At 43.8% G+C, this 17,887-nt stretch overlaps 1 protein-coding gene across 2 annotated transcripts in view; it reads right to left on the reverse strand.

The window, feature by feature from the left end:
- The window catches only part of LOC143934119 (G-protein coupled receptor family C group 5 member C-like), a 63,853-nt gene that overhangs the window by 11,509 nt on the left and 34,457 nt on the right, over nucleotides 1-17,887 (reverse strand). For both annotated transcript variants that reach the window (XM_077457439.1, XM_077457438.1), the window contains one exon: nucleotides 9,868-10,928. In XM_077457439.1, coding sequence (XP_077313565.1) covers nucleotides 9,868-10,915 — 1,048 coding nt within the window. In that variant the 5' untranslated portion in view covers nucleotides 10,916-10,928. The remainder of the gene's footprint in view (nucleotides 1-9,867; nucleotides 10,929-17,887) is intronic.

The following is a 17,887-nucleotide window of genomic DNA, read 5'->3' on the forward strand; positions in this document are numbered from 1 at the left end:
CTTAAAGAATATTTTTTTCAAATTTTTTTTTTAAAGGGACTTTTACATATATTTATTTTTTGTAACTGCTGAGTGGGCGGCGCCCATGCACCCCCTATGGACAGGCCACCACTGGGGGAACTGGAAAAAGTGCAGAGAAGTGCAACCAAACTGATCAGAGACATGGAGGAGCTCAGCTGTGAGGAAAGATTAGAGGAACTGAATTTATTCTCTCTTGCGAAGAGGAGATTAAGGGGGGATATGATCAACATATACACATATATAAGGGGTCCATATAGTGACCTTGGTGTTCAGTTATTCACTTTACGGTCAACACAGAGGACAAGGGGGCACCCTTTACACCAAGAGGAAAAGAGTTTTCATCTCCAAATACAGAAAGGTTTCTTCAGTGAGAGCTGTGAAAATGTGGAATAGACTCTCTCCAGAGCTGGTTCTGTCCAGCTCAATAAATTGTTTTAAGAAAAGCCTGGATTCTTTCCTAAATGTACATAATATAACTGGGTACTGACATTTATAGGTAAAGTTGATCCAGGGAAAATCCGATTGCCAATTGGGGGTCAGGAAGGAATTTTTTCCACTGCTGTAGAAAATTAGATCATGCTTTTCAGTTTTTTTTTTTTGCCTTCCTCTGGATCAACTGGTGACATAGGCAGGGGTAGGCAACCCCCGGCACTGGTGCCACAAGTGGCACACAAAGCCTCTTGTGACGGAACACGTAAAAGATGGGAAACATTGTTGGTTCTCTAACTTTGCTGTAGCTGTGATCGTCAGATTTTGTGATGGGGAAGAGATTGGGTGCAGTTCTACTATTGGGGTCCAGTCCCTGCTTCCAGGAGGAGGAGGACTGTCATAGTCTTACTAGCCCCGCCCACCATCTAGAGGAAGATGACTCCCTTAGTTGCCACTGCCAATCTCAGAAAGAAGGGAATTTTACTGAGATTGAGAAAACCACGATCGGGTGACAGTTTACCTGTAGGTCAAGTTGGTTGTAAGGGTTTACAACCACTTTAAGCCACAGCCAGTATTCAACGCAATAAAAATCACACCCAACTTTTCCTGTGGCGCAGAGTGCCACACTTTTTCTCAGTTGCAGGGGCCCAACTTATGATCCTGCACACAGGCCTACTGCTTTCAGAAAAGGCCCCTGACCTGAGCTCATCATTGCGCATGTATTCCAGATGCTTGTATGTGACATCACATACACCACATACAAGCATGTGAGCTGGATGCAAGAGGTGGATCAGCAGGATGAGTGTGCCAGGACAGGTAGATGTGTCTCATCTCTGCTTCCTTTCACCACTCTGCATATCACGCATATCACAGATGAGAAGAGAGTATAGCGGTGGAGCAGATGAGCAGGAGGGTACAGCAGTGGGGAAAATGAGCAGGAGGGGTTCAGAGGTGGCACAGATGAGCAGGGGGGTTCAGAGGTGGGACAGATGAGCAGATGGGTACAGCGGTGGGATAGATGTGCAGGGAGGTACAGTGGTGGAAGAGATGAGAAGGGGGTTCAGCAGCGGGACAGAAGAGCAGGGGGTACAGTGGTGGAAAGATGAGCAGGGAGGGTTCAGTGTTGGGGCAGAGGAGAAAGGGAGTACACAGGTGGGACAGATGAGCAGGGGGTTACAACGGTGGGGCAGAGGAGCAGGGGGGTACAGCGGTGGGGCAGATGTGCAGAGGAGAAAGGAGGTACATCGTTGGAACATATGAGCTGGGGGTTACAGTGGTGGGACAGATGTGCAGGAGGTACCGTGGTGAGGCAGATGAGAAAGGAGGTTACATTGATGGGGCAAATGAGAAGATAAGTTCAGTGTTAGGACAGATGAGAAGATGGCTCAGCGGTGAGACAGAAAAGCATGGGGCTACGGTGGTGGAGCAGATGTACAGGGCGGTACAGTGGTGGGGCAAATGAGAAAGGGGGTTACAGTGGTGGGACAGAAGAGCAGGGTGGTACAGTGATGGGACAGATGAGCAGGGAGATAAGGAGGTGGGGCAAATGTGCAGGGGGTTACAGTGGTGAAACAGATTGCAGGGGGTACAGTGGTGGGCCAGATTTGCAGGGGGGACAGTGATCTGAGCTGTGAAGGTGCAGGAAGTGGGGTTGATCTGAGGCGAGTGCAGGATGTTAATTTCTCACTACTAAAGTAGTTTACATCATTTACTTAAAAAAAAAAATCCTTTTTTTTGAGAGTGAAGTTGACATTTTTTTGTTATAAAATCGGCACGTTCAATTTCTTTGAAAACACTGCTCAAAAGGTTGCCTACCCCTGGTATATGGGATTGTTTGATATTATTTATTATTTATTTATTTATTTTTATGGTTGAACTAGATGGACTTGTGTCTTTTTTCAACCTGACTAACTATGTATCTATGGAAAACAACTCTGGTTGTTGTTGAGAGATAATCATGTGAATGTCCTTGGCGAATCTAACTTCCATTTGCTGAGTTGAAGAGGACATGTACATATGTATAGTGAGTGTGTGAAGGCATACAGAATTATATCATAGGCATCTAGATTGGTAATGTAAATACATAAATGCTGCACAATAGAATGTTATATCCTGACGAATACACCGAGGGGTTATAAAAAAATCTTGGCATAACTACGTTTGTAAAAGAACACATATCCTGTGCAAATTTTTTAAAACTACAGTTAATGTAATCTGTATTGATCATTTCCGAGGGAGAAATAATATTATTCATGTTCAACAGAGTTAAAATAAATCAATGCTGAGCTCCGTGCATGCATTAAAATAATTGACATCCAGTATCTATTGGCAACTTAATATGTAACGTTGTGAAATGAAGAAAACTTTGGTACAAAGATACAGTATTCCTTTCTTTGTGTAATTATTAATTTTCTTACTATATAACATCCACAGAAGGGCTGACTGCACCATGCCCGTTTTTTATTTGTGATGTTACCAAGTCAAATGATGTTTGCAGACATCCCAATCTGCAAAAACTAATTTCAGGGATGTGGCAAACTCATTTCAGGGAGGTGGTGCTTCACGCCCGCAAACCACCCCCCCCCCCCCCCCACCCCGTGGCAAAATATTATTTAAATCACTTTCTCAATATTTTTTCACAGTGTTTCTGGGGAAGGGGATGGGTGGCTGTGGACAGTGTCAGTATTTTTTTTTACTTTTAATTGATTTTTTTTTACATTTTAATTTGTTTTTAATTTTTTTCCACTTTTTCATTTTTTTTACACTTTTTCATTTTTTTAGAATGTGTTCTTTTACTAGTTCCCCCCCCCCCACAGCTGGCGGGAGAGGAGGGGAGGCGGTTGTGCGGGACAAGGCGGATGGGGGAGGAGTACACGGAGGGGGATGGGGAAGGAGTACACAGAGAAGCTGGGGATGATCGGTGCGGGAGACAAGGCGGATAGGGGAGGAGTACACAGAGGGGGATGGGGGAGGAGTACACAGAGAAGCTGGGGATGATCGGTGCGGGGGACAAGGCGGATAGGGGAGGAGTACACAGAGGGGGATGGGGGAGGAGTACACAGAGAAGCTGGGGATGATCGTTGCGGGGGACAAGGCGGATGGGGGAGGAGTACACAGAGAAGCTGGGGATGATCGGTGCGGGGACAAGGCGGATCGGGGAGGAGTACACGGAGGGGGATGGCGGAGGAGTACACAGAGAAGCTTGGGATGATCGGTGCGGGGGACAAGGCGGATAGGGAGGAGTACACGGAGGGGATGGGGGAGAAGTACACAGAGAAGCTTGGGATGATCGGTGCGGGGACAAGGCGGATCGGGGAGGAGTACACGGAGGGGGATGGCGGAGGAGTACACAGAGAAGCTTGGGATGATCGGTGCGGGGGACAAGGCGGATAGGGAGGAGTACACGGAGGGGATGGGGGAGAAGTACACAGAGAAGCTTGGGATGATCGGTGCGGGGGACAAGGCGGATGGGGGAGGAGTACACGGAAGGGGATGGGGGAGGAGTACACAGAGAAGCTGGGGATGATCGTTGCGGGGGACAAGGCGGATGGGGGAGGAGCACACAGAGGGGGAGAATCGGGAGGTGTTTTCAGGTGTGCGGGAGCTACCGCAGAAATGCGGGAGTCTCCTGCATCTTCTGGGAGACTTAAGATGTCTGTGTTTGGAATACTTTTCCACCAACAACATGCATGAATTCAGTAAAAAGAATTTAAGATCACATAGCAAAATCTGGTTCCCTTTCCCATGATTCTTTCTCCCAAAACCCAGAACAGCTGCCCAGATTTGGAATCTTAGTCCGCGTTTTACATGGTAAATGTAATCCCTGTGTTCAGTGTACAGTTTGGCATGCACATTTACATGCGTTTGTAATGCATTTTTTGGCATTATTTTCTCCCTCACTAAAAAAAAAAATCTGTATTCAGTATGCTCTCATTGAAATGAAGCCAGTGATTCCAGTAAGAGAGGAGAGCAGGGCTACCAGTGCAGATAGTGCTGGGTCATGAGAGGTGTCAGATAAGTGTTTGGGGGGGGGGGGGGGGGGGGGTAGCTAGTGGAACATTTTTTTTCCCTAATGCAGAGAATGCATCAATGTAAAAAATGTTTTTTTTTTTTTTGTTTTTAGGACGGCTTTGAACCCCCTCCCTTCCTGGCAAACACTCACCAGAGAGAGAAAGAGCTGTGCATGTTGTGAACAATCATGAATTACCGTATATACTCGAGTATAAGCCGAGATTTTCAGCCTCTTTTTTGAGGCTGAAAGTGCCCCCCTCGGCTTATACTCGAGTCATCGCTGTCTGCCTGCTCGATCAGCGTATCGAGCAGACAGACAGCGGCCATTCTAACATTCAAATGCCGCGCCTCCGCCTCCGCCTTCGCCTGTGATAGGCGGAACACTGAATTTCCCAGCAGCCTGTGTTCCGCCTATCACGGACATCGTCTCATCCTCGTACTACGGACGAGGATGAGACGATGTCCGTGATAGGCGGAACACAGGCTGCTGGGAAATTGAGTGTTCCGCCTATCACGGACATCCGATAGGAGGAACACCCAATTTCCCAGCAGTCAGTGGGAAATTGAGTGTTCCGCCTATCACCGACGGAGGCGTGGCTTTTGAATCCTAGAATGGCCGCCGACGAAGAGCTGAAGGACGGAGGCTCGGCTCGGGACGGGACGGGCCGGGCCGGGACGGGCCGGGACGGGACGCAGGCTGGACGGGACGCAGGCTGGACGGGACGCAGGCTGGACGGGACGCAGGCTGGACGGGACGCAGGCTGGACGGACACAGGCTGGACGGACACAGGCAGGCTGGACACAGGTAGGCTGCACGGACACACACACACACACACACACACACACACACACACGGATGCATGGACACACACACACACACACACACACACACACACACACACACACACACACACACACACACACACACACACGGATGCATGGACACACACACACACACACACACACACACACACACACACACGGATGCATGGACACACACACACACACACACACACACACACGGATGCATGGACACACACACACACACACACACACACACGGATGGATGGACACACACACAGGGATGGATGGACCCACAGGGATGGACGGACACACAGGGATGGACAGGCATGTCTCACCCTCGGCTTATACACGAGTCAATAATTTTTTCCAGTTTTTTGGGGGTAAATTGGGGGCCTCGGCTTATATTCGGGTCGGCCTATACTCGAGTATATACGGTACCTGTGTGAAACGCATCAACATATGCTCCTGTAATTTGCTATGGTATGGTGACAATAAATAATATCTTCCACCAAAGTTACCCCTCTGTGGTGTGCGACCAAACCTCTTTTTTCTTAATTGCATGATGTTACATGCCTAGGCTTTTTACCAGACAGGAAACAGGAAGTGGGCTGTATGAGGTTTTTACTGGCAGAAAAAAAAGTTAAACCAACAAGGAAATTAGGGGTGTGCTGTCTAAGTCTGTGCACTTTTGTAGCATATTAAGATAATTTTTTTGGTAATATATTTTAAGTAAGGGATCTTGATGTACGCCCTCTGAATCTTGGGGGATCCATAAGTGACTAAATACTCCCAATCCTTTCCCTTTCCCCCCTCCCCTCAACCTCTTCTGTTTTTTTTTATTAATGGTTGAGAGGACTTTTGGGGAGAGTTGTCACTGGAGGGAGTCTCTCTTAATTATACTATATTTATAAGCACTATTAAGGTAGGGCCATTCACCCTACTTTCTTATATAATTAAAGCAACAAGGGCAAAAGATTTAACAGATGGAAAGTTGAAAAAATTACTGAAGTTACGCTTTAAATTTGAAATATTGCATATCCAACTGTTATATCCTTAATACCAGCCAGAAAGTTAAGCACTATTATTATTATCTGCTTTGATGAAAAAAGTCAGAGGAGTAACTCCCGCAAAATGGTATAGTTCTATACAAAGTTTAAATTACAAACAGAGTGCGAAAGGGAAAAGATACTGCTGTATAGGGATGAGCTTCGAGTTCGAGTCGAACTCATGTTCGACTCGAACATTGCCTGTTTGCCTGTTCAGCGAACAGTGAACAATTTGGGCTGTTCGCAGCAAATTCGAAAAGCCGGAACACCCTATACAAGTCTATGGGAGAAATCTAAAGTGCTAATTTTAAAGGTTAATATGCAGGTTACTGTCCTAAAAAGTGTTTGGGGACCCGGGTCCTGCCCCAGGGGACATGAATCAATGCAAAAAAAAGTTTTAAAAATGGCAGTTTTTTCAGGAGCAGTGATTTTAATAATGATTAAAGTGAAACAATAAAAGTGTAATATTCCTTTAAATTTCGTAACTGGGGGGTATCTATAGTATGCCTGTGAAGGGACGCATGTTTCAGGTGCTTAGAACTGTCCCTGCACAAAGTGTCATTTGTGCAGGAAAAAAAGTCTTTTAAAATCACTTGCGGCTAAATTGTCGGCTCCCCGCAATACAGAGAACACTCAATGAGTGTTCTCTGTATTAGCCGACAATTCATTCATTCATTGATTAAAAAAAAAAAGCGTGGGGGTTCCCCTAAATTCAATTACCAGGCCCTTCAGGTCTGACATGGATATTAAGGGGAACCCCGCGTCAAAAAAAAAAAAAAATTGACGTGGGGGTCCCCCTAAATATCCATACCAGACCCTCCAGGTCTGATATGGATATTAAGGGGAACCCCGCATCAAATTTTAAAAAAAATTGACGTGGGGGTCCCCCTAAAAATCCATACCAGACCCTTTATCCGAGCACGCAACCTGGCAGGCCGCAGGAAAAGAGGGGGGGACGAGAGAGCGGCCCCCCCTCCCTCCTGAACCGTACCAGGCCACATACCCTCAACATTGGGAGGATGCTTTGGGGGTCTGTGACCCCTCAAAGCACCTTGTCCCCATGTTGATGAGGACAAGGGCCTCATCCTCACAACCCTGGCCGGTGGTTGTGAGGGTCTGCGGGCGGGGGGCTTATCAGAATCTGGAAGCCCCCTTTAACAAGGGGACCCCCAGATCCTGGCCCCCCCCTGTTTGAAATGGTAAGGGGGTACAAAAGTACCCCTACCATTTCACAAAGAAAGTGTAAAAATGGTTAAATAAGACGAACACACTTTTGAAAAATTCCTTTATTAAAAATAAAAAAATAAAAAAAAGATTCCAGCGGTGCTAATCCACTCTTGCTATCCAGCGACGAATCTCCGGGGTCCAGCGATGGATGATCATATCCAGCGACGGGGGATCTCTCAGTCCAGCGCTGCCCATACATCCGTCTTCTGTCTCCAGTGCGGAGACACTGCGGGGATCCCAGCGCTGACGTTTCTTATATTAGGAGGGTGGGGCCACCTGACCCCGCCCCCTCTGACGCTGGTGAAGGGAGCCAGGGGTTCCCCAGTGACGTATGGGTGACCTGCGTTACATCAGAGGGGGCGGGGTCACCCACACGTCACTGGGGAACCCCTGGCTTCCCTCTCCAGCGTCAGAGGGGCGGGGTCAGGTGACGGGTGGCCCCGCCCTCCTAATATAAGAAACGTCAGCGCTGGGCCCCGGAGATTCGTCGCTGGATAGCAAGAGTGGATTAGCACCGCTGGAATCTTTTTTTTTTTTTTTTTTAATAAAGGAATTTTTCAAAACTGTGTTTGTCTTATTTAACCATTTTTACACTTTCTTTGTGAAATGGTAGGGGTACTTTTGTACCCCCTTACCATTTCAAACAGAGGGGGCGGGATCTGGGGGTCCCCTTGTTAAAGGGGGCTTCCAGATTCTGATAAGCCCCCCGCCTGCAGACCCTCACAACCACCGGCCAGGGTTGTGAGGATGAGGCCCTTGTCCTCATCAACATGGGGGCAAGGTGCTTTGAGGGGTCACAGACTCCCAAAGCATCCTCCCAATGTTGAGGGTATGTGGCCTGGTACGGTTCAGGAGGGAGGGGGGCCGCTCTCTCATCCCCCCCTCTTTGCCTGCGGCCTGCCAGGTTGCGTGCTCGGATAAAGGGTCTGGTGTGGATTTTTAGGGGGACCCCGACGTCAATTTTTTTTTTTAATTTGACACGGGGTTCCCCTTAATATCCATGTCAGACCTGAAGGGCCTGGTTATTAAATTTAGGGGAACCCCCACGCTTTTTTTTTTTTTTTAATCAATGAATGAATTGTCGGCTAATACAGAGAACACTCATTGAATGTTCTCTGTATTACGAGGAGCCGACAATTTAGCCGCAAGTGATTTTAAAAGACTTTTTTTCCTGCACAAATGAAACTTTGTGCAGGGACAGTTCTAAGCACCAGAAACATGCACCCCTTTACAGGCATACTATAGATACCCCCCAGTTACGAAATTTAAAGGAATATTACACTTGTAGGCCGGGTACACACGCGGGGACTGTTCGCCCAACTTTGTCCGTCAAACAGTTTCAGCAAACAGTCCGCTCAAAATTAGCATGGACGGACATGGCCACACACGACGAACGAACAGTTTGCTGAAACCGTGCGCGATGACGTGAACGGCACGTACGACGGGACGAAAAATACGACGTCCTATACACTGCATTATAACTTTCGGCGTGTAAATCCTTTCTGAGCATGCGCGGAACTTAGTTTGACGAACAAGCCTACACACGAGGGGACTGTTCGCTGAAACTTTGTTTCAGCGGACAGTTTTTCGGAATTTCCGAAAAACCTTGTTCAGCGGACTGTTCGCTGAAACTGTCCGCTGAAAGCCCACACACGGGCGGACTGTCCGCCGAAACACTGTTCAGCGGACAAAGTTGGCCGAACAGTCCCCGCGTGTGTACGCGGCCTTATTGTTTCACTTTAATCATTATTAAAATCACTGCTCCTGAAAAAACTGCAGTTTTTAAAACTTTTTTTTGCATTGATCCATGTCCCCTGGGGCAGGACCCAGGTCCCCAAACACTTTTTAGGACAGTAACTTGCATACTACCCTTTAAAATGAGCACTTTAGATTGTGAACGTTCGAGTCCCATAGACTTTAATAGGGTTCTGAAGTTCACACGAAGTTTAGGTCTGTTCGCAGGTTTTGGTGCGAACCGAACAGGGGGGTGTTCGGCTCATCCCTACTGCTGTATTAGAAAACCCCTAATGCTTCTTGATACTATGTCTTATGGATTCACTATCTGTCAAATGTTTTTTTTTTTAAAGGTTTTATAGATATAGTTTATAATGATGTAAAATGTGTTAAAAAAAACAAATAATAATTAAAAGATTAGAAATACAAAAAATCTTGATGTCAAATCATTATACAGTAGTTTAAATAAAGAATCTGGTTTGTGCACCAAAACTACATTTCCCAGCATTAAACCAATGCTATAGCTAGTAACTGAGTACCCACAGCTCTCATATATGATAACATGTCTATTACTTGATTCTTATATATTGCTTACTTTGTTCTCTTCTAGAGCTATCTGGCTCAGCTAAATTCAGGTTATCCATAGAGAATGCCCGGTTTTCCATTACAATAGAGGGTGACTCGTCAGAATGTTGATTCAGGATGTTCAGTCTGTCCCCTTCATACTTGTATCCAGACCTTGTCATCTCTACAAGCTGCGGGATGGCATAGAACAAGAGGAACACCCAGGCGTTTGATGCCAAAGCTATAGCCAAAACTGGATCATCCCAAGATTTGTGGCCTAACTTTTTATTGCCATACAGATACATCACAATCCAGGCCACCCAGATAAGAAGAGACAGCAATGCAGTAGATACAATGTGTTGTCCATGACGCCTCCATTGTAAATAGTGCCCACGAAGCACTGAGCAAGGGATTGCCAATGATGCCACTATCAGGAACATAACATAGACTAATGCCGTCACAAAGTCCTGGTTAGTAATGTTACATGGATCATCAGTATTTCGCTGAGTTTGGCGTACATCGGTAATGAGAAGCCATTCCACATTTATCACCGTCTCTACCAAGAAAAGTCCAATAGCCAGCAGAAACACCAAGCATCCTCCGGGGCCACGATTCTGAAGTACTAGGTAATTGAGCCTTACTGAATTTGCCACAAGGCATGCAAAACATTTGGCAAATAACACACCAAACAAAAATCTGCGGATAATGCAGACTGTGGAATTAGGTGCGATGATAAAGGCAAAAACTAAAGAAAATAACCCAAGAACTCCAGTAAGAAAAAGAAAATTTAGGGCTAAGGCACCTTTGCGTTCATCTTGAGAAACTGAAGCAGAAAAGGCTATACATAGTAATATTAAGATTAGTGTAACAAAAATACCCAAAGCTGCCACAGATTCGAGGATAATACCCCAGGCAGCTTCCAAATCACATAGGAAAAAGAAAATCCACTTCAAATCTTGACCACAACCAGGAGGTAAAACTGTGACGTTCTGAGAATTTGAAGCTGTTGAATTCTGAGTGAGTACTTCTCTTGCATATATCACCAGGCACAAAATGATCAGGTGACCACAACGAGCCATTTTTTGGTTAACTCTATGGGAGAAAAAGAAAACAAAATTACTATGATATAACTCACTTATTTTTTAAATACTGGATTTAAAGACCTACTCCAGATAATTATATTAAGCGCCTTTCAGCTCATTTCTGTTTTGCTTCATAACGTCTGAAATAATTTTTCAATTAAAGGAAAAATACAGTGTATTTCCAATGAGCCAATATTTTATTTATTATTTCTGAGTTTAATTTAACATAATTTTTGAAGCATCTTTCACATTTGTATTTTTTTTTTTTTTTTTTGTCATTGTTAAATAGATTGTTTTCAGCAATTTTTTATTTAAATATGTCTAAAGTCAAAAACTTTTGAGAGGAGTGAAAACTTTTTTTTTTGCCATCTGTGTCCCAATAGAGGGATTTCTCTTTACTTAGGCTACTTTCACACTGAAGAGTTTTTGAAGCACCCGAAAAGCTCAAGAAAAATGCTTCCCTTTAAATTCTATGTATATTTTCACACTGTGGGCGGTGCGCTTCCACTACAGTTCCGTTAAAAATCCTGCTTGATGCATTTTCGGAGCATGTTTGGAGAAACGCTCCTCCCCATTGAAATAAATGGGTGCCACATCTAAAATGCCCAAAAAACACTCAATTAAAGGCAATACACATGATATGAAAATCGGATGGAAAAATTTGTACAACAAGCTGTCTGATGATTTTTGTATGGTGCTTTCGACAGCCGATTTTGCGTTTTCATCAGACAAAAACTGGATGTGCCGTCTGATTTTTGTTTCATTTGTAAGATTTTTGTACGAAAAAAATTGTAAGAGCAAGACTACACATGCTCAGAACGAAAGAATACATACAAAATTATTCAACACATTACGTCACTTCTGACATTGTATTCTGTCGTACGAAAATTTTCGTATTGTAAGTAACTTCTTCACTTTTGACATGAGACTAGCATGCCACAAATCACGCATGTTCAGACGTCTGAAAATCTAAGCGTGTGTACGAGGCTTTACACTTGGTATATTACAGTTTTGATGTGAACCAGTGTGAAAGTAGACATATCATCCAGTGGATTCAACAGGAAATGATAGGATATATTTCCAATGTGAGAAAACAAGTAAAGTATCCTAAGATATCCCCTATTCCTGTTCTAATGGCAACTCAAAATTCTGAATTTACCCCCTTTTTTTCCTGGTGGCATTGACGATCAGGGCAGTTAGAAAGAGTATATCTTCCTAATGGGGACACAGACCGCAATAAAAACCTGAGTTATAACCGTATACCATAATAAACCAAGTGAACTCTGTGCCGATGAAACTATTGTGTCAAAAAATATTAATAAAAAATATACCAACGGAACAGCTGGTCACAGAAAGATACCCATAAACAAATATATATACAGATTTACACATACATGTGAAGCGCTGTCCCTAAGTGCCAAATAAATAAATGTTGGATATACCACTAACCCTTTGAAGATCACAAACAATTAAACATATAATAATATCATTATTACAAAATATATAAAAAATAAATCATGTCCCCATCAAATTCTGTGCATTCCGCATCACACTCCAAAGAAATGTTTCTTCTTTAAATTTGGTGTCAGCACACCATGTGAAAAGTACAGGCCAGAAGCTCAGGCACAGCATAAGCAGAGGGCCACATGTTGGGGTTTGCCTAGAGAGGCTATAGTCAGGAAGAGGTTAAGTTAATGTTGGTGAATAGTTGGAAGAATTATGAGGTCTTAGCCCTTGTACACACAGTCGGAGATTCCGTCGGTATGTCCGACTGTGTGTGGTCTGCATCGGACTTTGGCCTAGGAAAGGAATTTGATCTGAGCATGCGTGGCACTTTGTTCCGTCGGAGTAGGCTACACATGATTGGAGTATGTCCGATAGGAGCATTTTGTCGGAAAATTTTACCGGCAAGTTGGAAAACTTGGTCCGTCGGATATTCCGATATACGGTTGTTTTATTTTTATTTCAGTTCTTTTAATGGGATTCTAGGATGGAGATTAAGGGATGTTGTAGCATCAGGCAGAGGTCGTAGGGTTTTTGAATGCGGGATAGTTACGTTCTTTGGTGAATGATGGGTTGGGCCCATCTCTATTATGGGTGTTCCTGCCCTAATAAGGAAGGAAGTAAGATGTGTTGTGGCAGTTGGATGTATCTGCTGGAGAAGTTGCCAAACAATTGTCCCTGACCCGGTGTTAAGTTGCGGCTGGGGGCCATAAAAGGGCAAGGTGGTGCCAGATACAGCTAGTTGGTCAGTCAAGGGTGCCTTCAAAAATCCTAAGACATAAAAAACAGGCAGTTACATTCAGTCTGAGAGGTTATGGTATATTTTCATGGTTGTTATTGTAATAAAAGAGCTGCTACGGCCATTTAAACCCAAGAAGTATGTTTGGTCTGATTTATTAAAATAGGTAAGGTGGTATTTGGTAAAAAGGCATAATAGCCGGTACTTGGAAAATACCCCAGGCAAGTCCTTCGCCACCAACAGATAGCGAAACTCATTACCATGTGGTCTGAGGTGCTTCCTGAGGATGTTATTTTTAGCGAAACGTGCATCAGAGCACGCAGTCTGACATCATCACACCTTATTCAGATGTATTGGGAAAATGCAAACTACATGATAAATGAGGTTTTATGTGAAGAAATGTAAAGTGATGCACTTTAGGGCTAAAAGCATAATAGCAAACTACTCACTAGGGGGAGAACCTCTGAGGGAATCAAGGGTGATGAAAGATCTGGGGGTCCTAGTGGAGGACAATAGCATGCACTCATCCCATACCAGCCTCTGAGTTTTAGGCCTCATGCACAGAGGGCGATTGCCCGGCTCTCTTTGGCAGAAAAAACTATTGACATATGTAAATGTGTTTAGGTGCATTTTGGCATAGCAAGTGCTTGGGTGGTAATTAATGTAATTGGCCAGAGTAATAATTTATTCTGGCTTTTTAAATGAGTTAACGCTCAAGCGTTTGACGCTGATAACGTTAATGCTCGCTTGATGTGTTTACAAGCTTCAAGCGTTTTTTCTGCCAAATGCTGCTGCTCCTGGATGCACTGGCAATGGGTTTTTTTTTCTGCCTCTAAATGCCCCTGCTTCTAAACGCCTATGTGTGCATGCTCCCATAGGCTAACATGGAGGGGAGTTTAGAAACAGAAAAATAAAAGGCCAGACGCCCCTAAAGCAAGTGTTGTTAACGCTCAGTGTGCAGTGCCGCTTTGATGCATTTTTATTTTTTTAGAAACTGTATATTTACTGGAAATTGTACCAAAGATATAGCAAACCAGCAAGCAGGCTTTTTCAAAAACCTAGGAAGAAAGAGATTGATGGAAAGCTGAATCAAGCAATCTAACTTTGTTTTTTCTCTCCCCATCCCCCAAACCTCTCCTGAATGTAACCTAAAAGGTCAAGAGTACTAGTATATTTTTCCTAGCAAGAATTCCCTGCTTACTGACCTGCAATCAGTTCTATAAGCAGATCCAAGGATTAATTAGACATTCTTTCTAGAGGGCAGAGAGGGGAGAAGTGTGTGCTGCTAGTGAGAAAAATAAAGTATTGATGGTGTCAATTTCATTCAAGGATACATTTCACTTTATCATTTTAGGGATATGGTTCAATTTAGCATTTTTATTACATTATTTACAGATATGTGTATCTTGGTTATGGTCTATAACTGACCATAGAATCAAGCCCATCCACGGTAAAAAACAGAACAAAAAAAAAAGAAACATTCATTCAACCAAATACATCGGTAGAGAGATGACATATTAATTAGATACCAACATAAATGTTGCTTGGATGCAAAAGCATAGCAAATTTTCTAATCCTCACAACTGCGATTTTCTGGAAAACCCTTTCTTTTTTTTTTTTCTTTTTTTTTGTTACTGCCAATCATAAAATATTAGCAGTATATAACACAATTTTATTAAAGTTGGTGGATGGGATTTGTGGTTATCCTTGAAGCCTGTTATATAGATACAATTATTTTCAAGTTGTTGGTAAAGTCAAGTGTGTTATAATGGGATTTCCATCACTAGGAGGCATTATGGTCTTTATTTTGTGTGAAGTTCAGTAACCTATAGCAACCAATCAGCTATTGTTTTTTTTAGTTTTTGACTGCGCTGAATGGATGGAAAATGAAAAAAGTTTAAATATTTAGAAATTATATCTCCTAATGGCACAATATTCACACAATATACAAGGAATGTGATTATATTTGATTTACACATGTGCAAAAGTGAGCCTTTAAGAGCAAGTACTATAGCCTATAGCAAGCCTATATATACAGTGTAAACTCTCTTCAGTCAGTACAGGCAGTGTATTTGATTCTTTATATATATATATATATATATATATATAAATATATATATATATATATATATATACATATATACTCTGCATTCAGCGTAACCTATATATATATATATATATATATATATATATATATATATATATATAGATAGATAGTGTGTTCGGCGCTGTCGAGTTTCTAATACAGTGCAGGCTGTGTAGACAGTATATAATACAATGTGTACAGTTTCAAATACACTTCAGGCGGTGTACACAGTATATAATACAGTGTAGTGCAGTGTTAAAAAAAAATACCCATCATGTCCGGAAGGCCTCCAAAGAGAAGCAGACACTCACAGGCCACTAAAAGAGGGCAAGCAGCCTCTGAAATAATATTTAACAACAGGGACTGTTCCTTCACCCAACAAGAGGAACTGTGATAGGTTCCAGTGTTCTGGCACCACCAACACCTAAGGCCCAATGTTTCTGCCCCTGTTTAACAGGGCCATGTAATTACAATTTTTGAAATAATATTTAACAGCAGGTACTATTCCTGTGCCCAACAAGAGAAACTGTGAGGGGTTACCATGATCTGCCACCACTAACACCTAAGGCCCAATTTTTCACCAGAGTGTATAGTGAAGTCCGTATAGTATATATACTGCAGTTCAGATTATATAGTGCACTCAATGTAGTATATATAATACAGTGCAGGGTATATAGTACAGTGTACAATATATAATATAGTGTATTGAAGTGGTTAAGGGGAGCCCTATGACAGAATTATGAAAAAAAATGCATAATTCCCTCATCCATACCAGGCCCTTTGGGTTTGGTATGGATTTTGGGAGGACCCCCATGCCATTTAAAAAAAAAAATTGCCATGTAGTTTACCTTAATATCCATACTTGACCCAAGGGGCCTGCTATGGACTGGGGGAGAAACCCACGCTGTTTTTTAAAAAGATTTTTTATGTATATTGCCATGAGCAATTTTAAATTACATTTGTTCCTTTAGAAATGTAATTATTCTGCAGTACTTTTCTAAACATGGGAACAATGCGCTACTTTACAGGCAGGCTAAGGAAACCCCCCAGATACGATATTTAACCACTTGCTGTCTGCGCTATAGCCGAATGACAGTCACAGCACGGACCTAAATTTCCGGGAGGCCGTCGTATGATGGCCTCCCCTTTGCACGCTCCCCGTGTGAGCCCTGCAGGGTGTGCGCAGTGCGTGCTGTGCTCACTGAGTCACTGAGACTCGGGTGATCACAGTCCTGGCCCCTTACCACATGATCAGCTGTCAGCCAATGACAGCTGATCACATGATGTAAACAAAAGCTCAGTAATCAGTTTTTATTTAAAAAAAAAAAAGCCCATCACCAGCTTATCTGCAAGGGACATTGGTCCCGAAGAGGAAGAGGCAATTATGCCTCATTTGTGCCCACCTGTACCCCCTGCCAGTGTCACCTGCCATTGCTACCTGCCAGTGCCACCTATCAACAGGGCCAGATTGGGAGTAAAAACCAGCCCCTTAGCATTATTATACCAGCCCAACAGCATAACGTCATTATTTTCTTGTTCATAAAAGGGAAAACCATGCATTTTAAAGCACATTTGAAGAGTATATTATATAAAGATAAGACAGATATGAAAGCACATAGGGCTAGGATATATATAACAGCAAATTCCAGTTAAAAGTGGTAAAAGTGGAGCAATCATTAAGGGGAACACCTGGGACTCTGGGTATGTGGGGGACTCTGATGACCAGAGACGACCTTCAGCAGAAAGAATACACTAAGTTAAGGGGGTGTGGGGTTATATACGGTGGAAACCTTTATATCAGTGCCCCCTTACATTATTGTATTCACTCCCCATTTACATCAGTGACACCCCCCCCCCCCCCTCCAGACTGGCCTGGTGATGCTGTCACTGAACTCCTCTCATGTGCACCATGCAGGGCTCAGTCAGCTGGCTCCAGCTTGGTGGCTCTGGTTTCCTATAGTCTCTTCTCCTCAGTCCACAAAAGTCTGACTTCTCCCATGACCCCCATCCCGGCGTTGTTCCCACTGTTGACTCCTCTCCAGACTGCAGACATGATATAAAACAGGAGATGGTCAGAGGTTGTAGACATGATACAGGAGATGTCAGAGGCTGCGAGCATGGTACAGGAGTTGTCAAAGGCTGTGGGCATGGTACAGTAGATGTCAGAGGCTGTGGGCATTGTACAAGAGATATTAGAGGCTACGGTCATGGTACAGGAGATGTCAGAGGTTGCGGGCATGGTACAGGAGATGTCAGATGCTGTGGGCATGGTACAGAAGATGTCAAGATGTCAGAGGCTGTGGGCATGATACAGGAGATGTCAGAGGCTGTGGGCATGGTACAGGAGATGTCAGAGGCTGCGGGCATGGTACAGGAGATGTCAGAGGATGTGGGCATGGTACAGGAGATGTCAGAGGCTGTGGGAATGGTACAGAAGATGTCAAGATGGCCGAGGCTGCGGGCATGGTACAGGAGATATCGGAGGCTCCGGGCATGGTACAGGAGATGGTTAGAGATTGAGGACATGATACTAAAGATGGTAAGATATGTAGATATGATACAGGAGATGGTCAGAGACTGCAGACATGGTACAAGGCATCAATGCAGCCTCACCAGTGCCCATCAAATGCAACCTCACTGT

Source organism: Lithobates pipiens, unplaced genomic scaffold (assembly GCF_037356315.1).
Source record: "Lithobates pipiens isolate NorthernLeopardFrog02 unplaced genomic scaffold, aLitPip1_a1.2 Scaffold_27, whole genome shotgun sequence".
Lineage (NCBI taxonomy): Eukaryota > Metazoa > Chordata > Amphibia > Anura > Ranidae > Lithobates > Lithobates pipiens.